General features: G+C 35.7%; 1 protein-coding gene across 10 annotated transcripts in view; it reads right to left on the bottom strand.

Moving 5' to 3' along the window:
• The window catches only part of PPFIA2 (PTPRF interacting protein alpha 2), a 321,457-nt gene that overhangs the window by 58,604 nt on the left and 245,902 nt on the right, over positions 1-16,951 (bottom strand). For all 10 annotated transcript variants that reach the window (XM_054080066.1, XM_054080025.1, XM_054080047.1 and 7 more), the window contains 3 exons: positions 8,576-8,797; positions 6,753-6,899; positions 4,421-4,555 (listed from right to left, as the gene is read on the bottom strand). In XM_054080066.1, the coding sequence (XP_053936041.1) occupies positions 4,421-4,555; positions 6,753-6,899; positions 8,576-8,797 (504 nt within the window). The remainder of the gene's footprint in view (positions 1-4,420; positions 4,556-6,752; positions 6,900-8,575; positions 8,798-16,951) is intronic.

Consider the following 16,951-nt stretch of genomic DNA (forward strand, 5'->3'; position numbering starts at 1 on the left):
CACAAAAAAAATGTTGCTTACACATCATCTGTTACCATTGGCACTACACATTTTCTAGGTCTTTGTATCTTAGTTGAAAACAAAAATCCAGTTTCAGATGCAGAGAGCACCTGTATGGTGCAGGTGCTATCTTTTTTCTTCCTCAGGCTGAGCTGTAGAAACAAATCTAAACTTTTCTAATGGCTCACACCAATTTACAGTTTTGAGACCTTGACTTCTGAACACCTGCTGTCTCCAGATTTTCAACTCTCTTCTTATGGCACACATTCATTTGGCTGTCCTTTGAATGAGAGAGTTATTCGAGAATGCATTATTGAATCAAGTTATGCAACTGAAGGTGAAAATAGGTGAATGTGGTGACTGAGAAACAATACCTCACAAGGTTATCAGCTACTTGTTCACATCCTCACTTCTAACCTGTTACAAATGTGAAAAAATACGTTGGCTTAAGTCACTACTTTTTCTGAAACCCAACCTTTCAGTCACTAGACATCCACACATTCTTGCACCTCCTTCATTCCCCCACTATCTTCTAGATCTCATAGGTTAATAAGCAAGTTCTTCCATTTACGTCTGTCAAACTTGCTTCTTGCTTCTTTCATTATTTCCTCCTATCAGGACAAAATCTTCTGTGGAAAGGGAAGCACAAGAAGAGGTGGTTTGAGGAGACAGTAATGTGTTTTAAAAGTGGAGTTTTTATAGGCCTCCCTCCCCGCAGGTTTTACCTTTTTTTCTTCCAGAAGAGGATTTATCAACTTCCTTTTCCAGCTAACACAATTTCCTCTGTCTCTCTCTCTCTCATTCTCAGAGAGGTTACTGTCACAACCCCATTTACTTCTTGCAGAACTTCTTTCCCTCTTTGCATCCTTTCCACTACAGACCTTCTCCTTTCCGTTTCTTGCAACTTCTTCCCCATTAATTCAAACCAGATCCCCACGTTGTCACAAAACAAGCATTGTGTCCTGCTTATCTAATTTTTTCATCATCTTTAATATCAGCTGAATGTGTTACTATGGTTTCCTCTTCTCCATTTCACTGCTTCTCTAATGCAGCTAAAAAGCACTGTCAGCATTTCTGGTGACCTACATATAGAAATGATGGAGTAAAATGCTGATTGCTGTCCGGTGATCAGAGAAGTGACATGGTTCCTCTGCTGCACAAGCATCCGAGGTGGTGTGACTAGTGGGAGTGAGCAAATGGAAGTAGGCAGATGCTGCTTATCTCCACTAGATCTCTCCTTGAATACAGGGAAGGAAAAACTATGTTTGATGGATCAACCATAGAAAGATTCTAGATGCTCCAGTGTTTGTCCCTTCGGAGGAAAATAAATACCTTACAGGATAAAGAAAGGTTTATTTAATATTGGAAGGAGGTTCTTTCTAGTACTAACTGCCTTTTCTCTAGAGCAGGCAAACACCAATACTGTGAGGGTGAGTACAAGGTGGCTCAATGAGTCATGGCAATCTAAAACTTGGGATACATGCCAGGAGCTGTGCTACTTGTCATGACCAGACAGATACCAGTGCAACGGCCAGGCAGGACAGCACAGTACATGGGATCATGCTGTTCCAGGTTAGTCTGCCCCAGGCTGACTAACCCTCCAGTTGCTCACCCAATAGGCAGAACACAGTGAAAACAAAGCCAAAGAAAACTTCAAATGATTCAGGTAAATTTATGAGTACTTATCTGAGTTCATTGTACAGTCCAAACTTTTGGAAGTTCACTCCTTATGAACTAGTTTGGGCATGGAAAAGTAGCAAAAGACATTCACTAGCCCATATATATAGAAAAAGAAAACGAACTCAGTTTAAAAACTGACACCACAGAAGGATCCCATTCTCCATCTTCCTTTTTCAGAATCCCAACCCAGAATTACTATGAGGAAGAGTATAATAAATTGAATGCAGAATTGTAACATGCATATTTTAAACCTGGAAAGGGGGCTGATCACATCCAAATCCAGAACATTTCTGTTGTGCTTTGTCACCACGTGTAAATATTTTATCTTATATCACAGTGAAAGGGTTATGGTTTCCAGTTACCCCATACTATTTCCCTTTAGAAAGCATGTAAAATGTATTAGTCTTAACTCACCTCTTTCATATGATTGTAACCTCATTAATCTCAGAGAAGCCACTTTCATTGAGGTAGTACAAAAGAAAGGAGAATCAGTTTTTACTTTTTTTCCAGTGCAGAAAGACTAGCTGGTTCCAAAGGGCTCATCTTTTACTTATTATACATGGACATTGCAGTGATCATAACTCGGGCAGACAGTTTTAAGGTAGTCTGAAGCCAGCTAATTTGAGCCCTACCAATAATATGTATGCTGGCACAAAGCTCAGCAAAGGCAAAATTAATTAATTAATTATTCAGCCCTTTAAGTTAAGTCTTGCAGCTTTCACTGAATAGCTAGTGTGGTAACAGGATACCAGCTAGCTAATTCAAAACTGCAGTGACTACAGCATTGTCCTTGTTTCTGAGCTACATTTATGTGATTCATGAAAATTACCTGACTTTAAACTTTAGAACTACCAAACCAGCACTATATTAAGCTCCACAGTTTGTAAAGATTTTATGTAAGACATAGGCTTACCTGGCCTATTGGCCAATTTCTGACATTCTTCTTTATGCAATATATTCCAAAAAGGTATAACAGTAAATAATGTTCATTTCCTCAGTTTTTCATGTAATCACAGAGGAATGAACAGAACTGGTATTATAGTCTAATATACTTAGAGTATCCAGCTTGGCAAAAACTTTGATAAAGTACATCAAAGAGAAATGGAGTGGAGCGTCAGCTCTGTTCACAGCTCTCTAACCACATTCCATGATATAATGCAAGACAAACAGAGATGTATACTGCATCTTTATGGTCACAATAACAACAGTATCTTATGGAATTCCCTGAGTGCTTTGCATGGCTGAAATGGGATTTCTTCTTACAATATCTGTCATTAATATATATCCAAGGAAAAATGCAGTTTCTAGAAAAGACATGCTTCAGACTGCAAAATACTTACTGGTGCCTAATTGCTGGAGAAATTATTCAGGAAAAATCCTCTTAAAATAGAAAACAATATTTTTAAGCTACTGAGGGAATTACAATATGTAATTATTTGTTGAATCAGAAACAACTGAGAAAAAAATTAAAATGCCAAGGGATTGCTCTTATGTGCACTTGAGTTTTTTTTAAAAAAATGCAGAAATATTTGTTTGGTATTTCTTGTGGCTCTGTTTTTGCTGATTCTTCTTTTTCTCCACCATTTTCAGTTTCTTTTTCAAATTCCCACCCATTCACATAAACCTAAAGTGGACAGCACAAAATCTTCATTACTGAATAATGATCTAGCTTTATTAAAATAAAAAAAATATAAAAAACATCAAGACCCCCAAAAGTTTCTCTTTCTTTCTACTCCTTAACTAAATAACTTAAAAACTGGACTTCAGTAGTGAGCTGCTCAGCACTTATTGCTTTGCTATAAAAGGAAAAACACGAGAATTGAAAAAATCCATTAACTATAAAAATAGCTAAGCACATAAATAGCTAGAAACGTTCCTTGGCAAGGAAAGGAAAGCTTAGATAAATCAGAATCATATGTAATACAATCTCTTAAACATATTTTGCTTTATCTATCTGATTTTAAGGTATGAATAATAAATGTTTTATCATTATATGTCTTTATATACTTTTGAAGTTGATAATACCTGAGCTGTTGTACTAACTAGATGCACATCTGTAAGCATTAGAGGCCAAATATGAAAAACGCACTACTGAAAATTTACTTTTATCTTCCTATTTTTTCTGCAAGAAAGTTGCCATACAATAAATTTATCAGAAAAAAATGGTTGTAAGTCCTCTCAGGGTTTCACATGTCTTTTCAAACACATGACAAAAAGAATCATTCAAAACGGGCCTTGTAATTGTGTCTGCAAGTTGTCTTCACTTGTGTTTTACGTATGATCCCAGCTGCCACTGAGATCTGATTTTATAGCACTTACTGGAATTAAAATAATTGTTGTTTCATATACACGGTGTATGAAGACATCCACAAAGTGTAGGAATGGGACGTCCCCCGACCCCTCTCACCTTAAATTAGAAAACCTTATACAGTAAAATGAATCTTCCCGGGATAAGTAATGCTCATGTATATTGGAAATATATGACTCCTTTGTAAATACAGTCTAGGCTAATTTACAGATAACTGCTTTTTCCTGCTACCAAAATGCTAAGAATTAGCATTAGAACACTGCATTGAGACCATTCCTGGTTAAACTTCTGGCACATGCGTAACAGGAAAAGTTTTCTCCTTTCAAATCAGTTTGATACTACTTTTATTTTGTCCTTGAGGTGAGGAATCGGGATGCAAGTCGCAATTAAACAACAGGCCTTCTCAAGTGAATCTGTGTCTCAGGGAAGTACCTTAGTCAAAGCAGCAATTCTCTGAGCGAGTTCAGCCTCCACTTCAGGTAAGGTTTCAGCCTTCCTCATCGTCTGCTGCAGCTTCTGCTCAGCCAGCTCTAGGCGCTCTTGCAACTGTCTGTTTTTGTCTTCCAACTGAAGGCCAAAGAAAAATAAACAGGTATAAAAAAAAATAAATCAGAATTAAGATTTTCCTTCAGTTTCTTAGGTATCGGGGAAGCAATCAAACCTCTCTACACAGGCATAGATACTCCACAACCTAGGAGAAATTATTGGAAAAGTATTAACTCAAGCATGGAACAATATAGGCTGCCAGTCTTACTAACGATGAGTGATTTGAGGCTCAAGGATCATATGAAGGTGAAGAAAAAGTTGTAAAATGGCCCTAAGGAAGAAGTACAAAAAGCTCCTCTGATTGATGCGTTGTTTATCTGAGTAAAATAAAAGTATTGGTGCCAGTAAAAGCAGAATTTTCTAAATGGAACTATTGAGTCCATGTCACAAAAAAAAAAAACCCCAAAATCCAAAAAAACAACCAAAAAAACCAAACCTAAAACGTGAAGAATTACAATTCGAAAAGGACAGAATTCCCAGTAAAGTTTCTGAACACATTGCCTCATGCAGTTTTCTGAACAAATGCCAATCACATATTAGTAAATGTGAAAACTGACATTTCACTTGTGATCATAGACACATTGTCATTTGCTTAAGGTTGCAAATATCATTCATTGTGAACCTACAACTAAGTCCCATTTTACAGAAGTGAGAGTTTGATCTGTGATAACCATCAAAAAGAAACAGAAGGACTTTCAATAACTGCAGTATTTTCTGGCCTACTGAGATGGATCACACTAATAAGTATTTTTTAAGAACACGGCAAGTGTTTACTGCTTTGCTGTTCATTCCAGGTAACAGAAGATAATAATGAAAAATGAGTGTGCTTTTGGATTCTGTTTTAATCCTTCAAAAGCATGAAAAGGTAGGTTTTCTACACCCAGTGCTGCAAATCAAGTTTAAGTCTGCCAGCATATATTCTAAGCCTAGTTCTATGGACCTCTGCACACAACACCACTTACATTGGCAGCATCAAAAACTCAGATGCATGTACTTTACTTTTCCATTGCTGGGAGCTTGTTTTTTTTTTTTTTTTTCCTAACAATTGATAATATATCTTAAAATAGTCAAAAGAAGGTGGCAGAAGCTGGAGCATTTGAGTTCTGGTGCATTAATTTTCCTGAAGAGGTAGTTACATACATATATATACACATATACAGAGGGCTGCGTGCATGTGTGTGTCAATGTATCTGCACACAATTATAGAAGCAGAGATTATCAGATTTTATAGGTTTATTTCTCATGTAGCATTTTATATTGTTTGAAGGCATGCTAGGTGAAAAGAAAATAGTCTGATTCTGAAGCTGAGGAGCAATATCATCTTTTACAGTTTGAATTATATTATTTTCATTTTATGTTTAAGTTCACACTGTATTCTTCAAATTACTAACCATTTCTTCTGTTCAACTTGCACTTCACCTTTGGAATCACCGTGGAAACCAAGTACCATGAGAGAAAACTGCACAATCATGTTATATTCTTTTCAAAAAGATATTCAAGGATCATTGAACGTCGTAAAATTTATCTACACATTACCAATACATGAAATCATTCAAATATATTGTATACAAATTTTGGTCTTTCTTGCAGAAGGGAATTTATTTTACTTACACCATTGTTTCAATTATTTGTCTAAAATGTAGAAAATCATTACATAAGAAGCAAAGATAATTCTTCTCTTAGGATTTATGATAACATGTATTTATGTAACACAGTATTAGAAAACAGTTATTTTAGAATGTTGAATGTACACATTAATTCACTATTCACAGTTGTAGTAGTTGATATGAACCATAGACATGCTGAATCACTTGGGTATTTTGAGATCATCTGATGTGTTGAATAAAAATTAACAGATGAATCTAATGCAAACCTCCTTCTATAGAATCATAGAATAGTTTGGGTTGGAAGGGACCTTAAAGATCATCTCCTTCCAATCCCCTTGCGATGGGCAGGGACACATCCCACTAGATCAGGCTGCCCAAGGCTCCATCCAACCTGGCCTTGAACATCTCCAGGGATGGGGCATCCACAGCTTCCCTGGGCAACCTGTGCCAGTGCCTTGCTACTCTCATGGTGAAGAGATTCCTCCTTACATCTAGTCTAAATCAGCTTCTCTCCAGTTTATACTCATTGTCCCTATAGATCTGCCTCCTCTTTTTTTGCATTAATTTTCATCGTGTATAAAGCAAGCAACTGACTAAGGCAGATACAGCACCTGACGTAGGATGGCTTCCTTGTTTGCAAGTTCATTTTCTAGCTTATCGTTCATGTCGTGTATGGAGGTGGATTCTCTCTGTGCACTGAGGTAGCGCTTCTCCAGTGTAGTTATTCTTTCTTCCATATCTTCTTTTTGTGCCATTGCCTAATGGGACAAATAAAAATAAAAATCAGGAAGCATGCATTTACAGTGTCACATAATTTTATATTAGTTTAATTTTCATGCTAACAGTAGAAAGGGATGTAAATATGCTCAGCAGTAATTTCTCTGTTTTAAAGAAAATTTATTTCCTTCTGGATTTCTTGTAACCATGAAACAATTCACATCTTTTATGTACTTCTCTAGTTTTTGTATTTTTCAGGGCAAAAATCCATAGCATACACAGCTCACATTTACTTATTTGCCTCTTAAAAAAAAGCAGGCTTGCTCAGAAAACAGGAAAACTGATAGAACTACATAATGATAGAAACACAGTGCAGTGCTGTGGGGAAAAAAATGTATATCCACATTTCTACTCTCATTCTTGGGTCCTGCTAAAATTTTCTTCTGAAGTACACATACTAGACATCAAGTGACAAGTCCTGAAATTTCAAGAAAGCAAGTAACCACAATGTTGGATACATAACATAGCCAAAAATTTATTCAAGTTACATAGCAGTAAATGATCCTTGAGCATTTATTCAATTTTCTGCACTGTGGCAATATGAAATAATGAAAATAGGCACTTCTACCTTTACAAATACTTTTTGCAGTAGTTTTTGCACTGATAATTTCTAATTATTCTTGATGCAAATATGTCAATTGCCACCTGCTTAGGAAGCAAAGAGCTGAAAGCAAGTAAGCCTGTAGACAGTGTAATGTGATATTTAAAGGAGGAAGAGCAAGAGGCAAAGAGGTGTCTCTGAAACAGCAATATTTGTCAAAAGCTAAATGAAAATGTTAAAAAAACCTAGTGATATAATGTAGCAGCAGTGGAAAGGAGAAACATATTGTTTCAAAGTATTTTTCCTAATCTGATAAAAATGATACAATACTTTAAAAGAAACAGAATACAAAGGTGTGAAGACACTTTGAAGCTGTGTCAAACATCTGAAGTTCTGAAAAAATATTTCTTCCAGAATACTAGAAATAACAGGCTAAATATATACTTACAAATGCATATATATATACACATATATAAATTCACATGAAATACCTATATTGTAGAAAGCAGTGTAACAGAAAGAAAACCAGTCTAATTTCCAAATACTAAAAGAGATTCTAGAAACCAGCCATTCCCATATATTGAGCTCCAGGTGAGAGTAGATATTATGGAGAACACTAAGGAGCATGACAAATGCATGACATGAGGAGGAAAGAAAAGGAAAATCAAATTATATTTCCGTTTACTGAGAGAAAGGAATAACATATTATAACAGGGGCAACAAAGTAACACACGAGTATATATTATAATTGATTGTATAAAAGTGTTTCATAAAACAGCGCAGGTGTTTTAAAAATATACTTCAGACTACTTACATGACCAGCATCTCTATTTTTAAAAACTTGAAATAGCTGAAAACTTGCCAGAGTGCGCTCTAGAAATGCTAAACCATAAAGCGATTGGCCTCCCTGTATTAGAGTTGCACATATGCACACCCACTTTTATGAACATGGTTATATAGATAGTTCTAGTACTACTTCTTAATGTAAATTTTGTGTTTTCTATTTGCTTTTATCAGCACTCGGCTTTTGCTTCCTGGAAATTGGCCTCTATCAGTTTGTATTGGGTATCACAGGAGAAGCAGTCAAGAAATAGGAGGCGAGTGTGGTGAACTTACCTCTCTAATATCTCTCTGATATTTACTGTTCATTTCTTCTGTTTTAATGAGCTCCTTTCTGGCAGTCTCTGCTTCCTGCTCTACTTCTCCCACCCGAGAAGACAGTGCAGCTAGACGCTCCTTCATTTGTGCCATTTCATAGTTTTGCTTTTCCAGTAGTTCCTGAAGTTCAACGACTTGGCTGGCTTCATCATTGGAGTCTATGGAGCCATTGGACAGACGCTGTTAACAGAGAAGTGATGTTATTTATATTACCTTTTAATGTGGACTCCATCTAAAGAATTTCTAAACCAAAGATTATTTTAAAAATTACAAAAGCAACTAGGAAGAGAAAACCACAAACGTTTCATGGTATATAAGACAGGTTATGAAAAAATTGTGAAAGATTAGTATTAATGCCTATCAAGATATTCCAGAATGTACATCACATAGAGAAATACATGTTTGTAGAGCAGAATACTACGTGAAAATAGCTTTAGCTTGACATTATGGTTACTTAAGTACGAATTGCAACAATACAACTTCTAAAAGTCACCAAATTGCAGGTATAAGTTTTAACTGAACTTGCATAGCATTTAAACTTAATCAAAGCCTATTTCATTTGCAAAATAAGCCATGCTGCACACAAGAAGCAACACTACTAAATCACAAATTCTCTGTACTAGGAAGTGCTTGGAATCTGAACAACACACTGGTTACGTTTACATTAGAAACATGTTCTGCTGAAGTAATCTGTGTGCTGCTGAAAGCCCTGGTAAGAATATAGTTGCAAGGAAGAAAATAAAAAAAATCAAACCCACACATTGTGTTTTAAATATGATCCCAGGAATATGACTTACGTTTCAAATAAATGACTTCAGGAAAGAAGTGTGTTCACTGGGAGGACTTGTTGGCATTGCCCCGTTATAATAAGATAGTCACACTAACCTCTTCCGGCATAGGCTAAGACATGGTTTCATACAAATATAATTATCTCTTGTCAAAAAAATAGGCAAAAGAACAAGCAAAACCAAAATGACTTGATTTTGACATATAACATGAAAAAATAAAACCAAAGTAGTCCAGCCTGTCATTAACTTTCTTGATGAAGTGAAATTTTATGGGTAAAATTTATATTATGCAGTATAAGAACAAAGTATTTCTCTGTAACTGTCACTTTAAATAAGTTATGGATTTCAGAGAGCATCATATAGGAATATTGGTCTTAAAAGGCAGTTGCTGTCCTTCAGATGGTAGAGTCTAGAGCAATGGGTATATGAAATATTCCTAGCAAGAAGTGAGAGGAAACCAAGCTTGCTTTCATTAGCATTTTTGTATTATTATTACTGTCAAAATATATTTATACAGAAATCTTCTAGCAAATTCAAAGAACATTACTTTGTTTAATGTCTTTAACCACAATCTTTCCCCAATCAGCCACAAAATGAACACAGTTCAAGACCATCTGCCCCTCTGCAGATCACTGAATAAAATTATTTTACTCTAACAATTCATTTCATTGAATAAATCAGTTCAAAAAAATCCTTTCTTTATTCTAGTTAATTATGTTATCTAGACTTTTTATATTAGCTGCTGAACCATCACTGATGTACTTTCTGGATACCATGGTAAAATGACAACAGCAATTTTAAAACTTATTTACACTCAGTTTGTTTTTTGGAAAGTGTTTAGTTTGTCTAAATGAATCAAAATCCCATTACCAAACAATGATGTGTGAACAAAATAGTACTCAAACAAGATAAAATATCCTAACCATCATACTTTATACCATTGTGCAAATTTTAGATAATCTTTTTATCTATGATTATAATAATCTGTTGTATACTTTTAATCTTATACAGCAATTAATAATAAAACACACATTACTTAAATGCCAAAAATATTTTTCTACCAATTTACTTAATATCTGAGATAGACATGAAGATAAATAAAAATGTACTTAGCCAATCCATCACCACAAGATAAATGCTGTTTGCCAATGATTCACATATATATTTTGATTTATCAGATAAACTTCCCTCATAATTCTTTGATAAACTCTCGTACAAACTACTTCTATGCATTGTTCATTTTTGCTTTACATTATTTCTGTATTCATTTATAGAGTTGGTTGGCATTCAAAATTTCCAACTTGAAATAAAGGCCAAGATTCTTACCTTATTACAAATGGAATTAAACATTTTTCTTTCAAAATACTATTAAAAATATTACCCTCTCCTCAGCTTAAAAATTACTGCTTTTAGAATTTTGAAGCATACTTAAAGAGTTTACCTAGGAATCTTAACTGACACTATGTTGAATTTATGCTCTGCTATTATTTTATGATATATCTATTCTATGGGTACAGCACATAGAGTAATGACTCCAGAGGATCACATGCAGAAAGTTATTACGCACTGCTTCAAGAAGTAACTGACATAAAATTCCTCAGGTTCTCAGGAGTGTTTTTACCAAACCAATGTTAATTATTACCCTAACCACTAAAGGAAATCTCAGAAGAGCATACTCAAAGAAAAGTTTCAAGGCATATATTCTTAACTGTCATATCCTTGCATGACTCAATATTCCAAATATATGCAAGAAATACTGTCAAATTAGTACAGAGGAGGGAAAAAGGAAGTACTGAAAGTAAGCTGAAATAACTGGAAAGTCTTTAAATGACGGCAAGGACATTAAAGAAAACTTTCTACCAAGTTGAAACATGCTCTAGCAGAGAAAATGAAAAACGTACATGGTCCCCAGATCTGGTTTGCAAGTTAGTCATCCAGATGAAGTCCAAAAAATTTCATGATGCTGTCTATCAAATGTTGTCATGAAAAGGCAACGTATGGACACATTCCTTAATTTCAATACTTTCACTGAGAAATATCTATTAGCAATTGTTATTTGTTCCTTGAAAAAAAAAAAGTGGTAATAGCTGACATGTTCCAATGTGTCACTTTTTTTCACAAACTAGCTTATCCAATAAAAGGTACTCCATCTGTTTCTATCACATTTACTTCTTTAGACCACAATGCTGCAGAAATGGTATCATCATATATTCTTGACTTCATCATTTTTACTTTCTAGAGACACAACAGGTACACACAGCTGCAGTGCCTACACACCTGTTACTCCTGCCATAAGGGTTTCTGCCCTCTCACCCCCTAACAGAGGTTTATCAACCAGATTAGAAACCTGATTGGCATCAGCCTGAAAGAACTAATCCAACCTCAGACCTCTTTACCTGGGCTTGTTTATAGAAAACAAATGTAAACCAGCAACTACTTCTGCACCCAGCAATGTAGCACTTGCTTTCCTCATTAGTGGGAAGAATGAGGGAGGGAGAGCAACAGCAAAAGAAAGACCTGCTGTGGTGTTATTTTTTCTTGGTTTTGGAGGGTTTTTTTGGTTTGGTTTTCTTTTTGTGTTGTACGTTACCATACTAAGGGTTTAAAAGATAGTTTTACTTTAGAAAAAAAAACACCTTTTACACTCTCTCAAATATAGCAAAATAACCTGGGAGGAGAACTGGCTAGGAGATGAAAGAATCATCAAGTAAATCTGATGACAGTGATAGTTTAACTACAACAGAGAAGGAGTACCACAGAGGAATCAAAGTTCAAAAGTATCCTGCAGGACTGAGTGCCAGAAAGGGTAACACAGATTAAACAAGAAATGTCTGGGTGAAAAAAAATCTTTGAACTGTTTATGGTCTGTGGAAACAGAGGAGGAAAATGAATGTTCGTGTTCCCTGCTGCTGAACAGTATGAAAAGGAACCTGACATCCCTGATATCAGATTTTCTTTCTTTCAAGATCCAAAAAGCACAGCAGTAAGGCAATCTGCTGCTCATATAGAAGCATCAGCAGGGAGAAGGACAGCAAACTGGAGCATTACACGTAACAATAAATCCCCTCTAGACTGTTGCTTCTCTCCCCTATTCTCTCTGCCATGAAATAAAATAGGAAAACCAGCCACAGACTGGTTTGCTAGTAAAAAAGAAGAAAGACAGTAATAAGAACAGCAGAAGAAAGTGTAAAATAAGACTAACCCAGAATACTGTAGCCTCTGTTAATCCATTTCATATTGCCCTTTCAATTCAAACCCTTAGTAATAATACTGAATGCAAACCAAGTGGAGGAAGGGAAGTACACTTAAACTAAAAAAAAAACCAGAGAGTAAGGATGCCAGACTAAAGCAGTTAGCAAATAAATTGTAAAGACTATTGAGTGCAAGGTAATTTTCCTTTGTATTTTGTAGAAAGAATCTTACATATGCTACATGCATGGCAAAATATAAACAGCAATCATTTTTTATAAAAATTATTCCCAAGAACAGTAAAAAGCACCTCCAAGTGTGATTTTTCTCCAATTATAAAATATCTGACAGAGATAATGTTTGGTCTAAATACTATCAATCAGTAGTTAATTTTATATTTTACACAATGTAGGAGGGTGGTGAGAAGGAAAAAAAAGAATATCTCACAGGGTTACCTCTGAAGAAGCAGGAATGGAGATAGAACTCCTCATCAGTGTGGTAGTACAAGCACAGGTAATTCGTGATACCCACGTGCGTAAACATTTCCACTCCTGCAGACTAAATTAATTGCTCTGTCTAACAACAAGGTACCTTTGAATAATTGAAAGCAATCTTAAAATTTGGAATTCTTTTTCTTTAGGAATTCCTAGACAAAACTAGCATTTTTTTATGGTGTAAACAATGGGTTTACTTTTAAAAGTGTATGTGCTATGTCTACACTTTGCTAAGTACCTCTCTAAACTATTTTCTAAAGGATCGCAGGCAAGTTCATTGCACCATAAATCCCAGTGTTAAAATTGAAGTCCTCACCATGATCTCAAGTCATTATAATATCTCTGTGGGCTTTGAAATTTCATGCTTCATGAATTTTCATGAAATTTCATGAAAAAAAATTTCATTTTTTTTTTTTCAAAAAAAAAATTTTTCAGTCTCTTCTCCTAATGTTCAAGGCAAGTGTCTGTGTTGGTTAGGCTGGCTACATTTTGCAAACAACATAACCCAGAAGACTAAGTTACACTAGAATTACGTCAGAATTATCTTGAATATGAAAATTTTTGTTAAAAGCACCCTTTTGATTATACATACTTTTCTTGACATGCAACATAAAATCTAACATTAAAATGTCTTTGCAAGCGTCTTCAGATACTAACTTCTATTCGCTAACTCTTTGAAGGGTTATTTGCCCATAGAACAGAGGTTCACACGAGTCCTCTCCGAACCTTATTACATCAAAATCAGGATGTTTTTTTTTGTTTTCTTTTTTTTTTTTTTTTTTTTGCCAGTATGAATTTGGACAGGAAAGCAATTATTTGAAACATACATAAAGTGATGGATACAAGGGAAGTTTCAGCAATAAATTTTTTTCAGAGAAATCACAATATTTAGAAAATTGTATAAAAACAAGACGGAATTGTTTCTAAATAACAGAATGTCATTGCTGTAAAAGCTCCTGGAGACTGGAATATAATGAGACATATCATCATATCTGCCTTAAACCTGTGACTCTAACAGTCATGGTAACTGGACTCCAGGATAACCCTCTATCACTCGCTGTTATTCTAGGATGGCATTTGAACCTAAATAATCATCACTGACTCACTTCATTGCGTGAAACTTCTCCCTTCACCTTTTACTAAGGCAGGTGCCAGCTGTTATTGTACAAAATATGGATGTATTTGGTAAGTTCCTCTGAGTTTTGATTAGTCAACTGCAGACATGACCCTGAGATATGAAAACTTTCCTCTACTTCATGCACAGTATACAGAATTTCAAAGGTATAAATAACTTCAGAATTATTTTGGAAATGCAATATGATCAGTTGTAGTACTGATTTTAAAACCTAAGAAATGTTTAGACTCTCTTTGAGCCAAGAAAATTCCTACAAATAATGCATACATAGAAAATTCAACATGAGGAAGACTACTGAAGAAATCTAATGAAAAGTTTGAAAACTTTAAAACACCTAGTTTTCAGCAAACAAATTGGAAAATATTATCCAAAATCCCAGTGAAAAAAGATTATTTTTATTTCTGGCAGTAGTGATCTTCCTTCCAACTGAGAAAACGTGGCCATAAAAGTCAGGTCATCAAGGAAGAGACAGAAATTCTGTATAATTTTGTGGCCAAATAAACTTTTTTGAATTTTGTACCATAGAAATACTAAAAAGGAAGTAAACTAAATGTCAAAAGAAGCTAAATTGTACACATCACTTGACTTCATGCACTAAGAGTAAAATTTAATGCTCCAAAAAGTCACATATACTGATGCTGTTTGAGATATAAGAATAAATGAATAACAATAGTTAAAAGAACATATACTTTACTATAGCATAGAGTTCTTCTACCCCATCACATTCAAAAGCTGCATGCACAAAAAGGCAAAAGGGAGTAAATGATATAAACACAGATACTTAGCTACACGATAGCCCAATCATAATTGACAACTAACAAGCAAAAAAAATCTGATCATCACTAATATAATCAGCACACAAAATAGAATATGAAAAGCTATGCCAAACCCAATAGCATTACACCAAAGCAGTCATGGTCATTTCTAAGTGGTTGGTTGCCTCTTTATGTTTGAAGGCTATGCTAATTCTCTAGGTTATTCCGCATCTTTTGGTCTGTGTCAGGCAGTAATGTCATAATCATTTGAGGTGTTCTTTTCAGTTACTCTGAATTTTATGCAATCTCTAGTCAGCTATCTAAGTCAACATTCTCTCAGCTGACATATTGCTTCTCCCTCCCCAGCAATACTGATGCAAATATTGTTCCTTCTCCAGCACTTTTCTCTCCCAAAATCCTCATTGCCTTGCTCTTTCTACCAAGCCACCAAGACTCCAGCTTTTATTACTGCTTTAAATATCTGGAATAACTATGCTTCCTGATCAGCTTTCAGATCTTATTCTTCCTTCTATAATCATCTGTCACACTTTACTCATTTTGAAAAATAGGGTAGAGAAAAAAAGAAAAAGGATTTACTTGATGGGTGGGCACTTTTCTTCTTGTTGCTGGTCTCTTCCAGAATGCCTGCCTATTTCTCTTTTACACTGTAAAATCCTTTTCTGAGTTTTCCACAGAAGAGAGAGATCAGTTTCTGCTTCTTTATTATCATAGAATCATCAAATCACAAGGTTGGAAGGGACCCACTGGATCATCGAGTCCAACCATTCCTAACACTCCCTAAACCATGCCCCTCAGCACCTCGTCCACCCATCTCTTAAACACCTCCAGGGAAGGTGACTCAACCACCTACCTGGACAGCCTGTTCCAGTGCCCAAAGACCCTTTCCATGAAAAATTTTTTCCTGATGTCCAGCCTGAACCTCCCCTGGTGGAGCTTGAGACTATTCCCCCTTGTTCTGTCACTTGGGAGAAAAGGTCAGCTCCTTTCTCTCCACAACCTCCTTAGTTGTATAGAGCAATAAGATCTCCCCTCAGCCTCCTCTTCTCCAGGCTAAAAAACCCCAGCTCTCCCAGCTGCTCCTCATAAGACTTGTTCTCCAGCCCCTTCACCACCTCTCTTGTTCTTCTCGTCACCCGGTTCTCTTGCATGTGCTTCATGATAGCACTCAAGATCACCTGTTCCATGACTTTCCCCGGCACTGAGGTCAGACTGACAGGCATGTAGTTCCCTGGATCCTCCCTGCAACCCTTCTTGTAGATGGACACACCCATTATAAGGGCTAGCTAGCTGCCCAAACCAAATAACACATGCAAAACCTCTCCCACTTGCCTTTACTCACTCCTTTTTCTTAGTCTCATCAGCCCATCATTAGAAATTACAGGCCCAGACAACCCTTGCTGTTAATCATCCAGCAAAGGTCTGTCAGCCAATGCTAGCCAACAGCTAGCACAGTGCTTGAAGTCAACGAAATGACTTTTATGTAAATTAATTTACATGATACAGACAAAGAGCTGATTTGAAAAGATAAAGACTTTCAGCATAATAAAATCCATGTGCTATAGTATTCAGCACTAGATATTCATAGTTATGAGGACATACGCAAGTACAGACCAGAGCAGTATTTATAAAACATATGCCTAGACTTTTTTTTTCAGAGATTTCATACTCTCCCAGACTTAGTCTTTATATTCAAGAAGACTTCTAGTCCAGCTGAAGATTTTTTCCAATTTGCCTTTCACTCTGAAAACTCCTCACCTCCCCAAATGTGTCAAGCCATCAAACTTCATTAAGCCTCCCTCAGTACATGCTTCTTTAATTAGCTTTATCAATATTAATACAGAAAGGAATCATTAGAAAGCCAGAAAGATATCTGCATTGCTTAGAAACTAACCTGTCATCAGATTATCAAGGATATTTTGTGTCTGAAGAGTATTATGTCTCTAATTGAAAAT

This window comes from Cuculus canorus, chromosome 1 (assembly GCF_017976375.1).
Source record: "Cuculus canorus isolate bCucCan1 chromosome 1, bCucCan1.pri, whole genome shotgun sequence".
In the NCBI taxonomy this organism is placed as follows: Eukaryota; Metazoa; Chordata; class Aves; order Cuculiformes; family Cuculidae; genus Cuculus; species Cuculus canorus.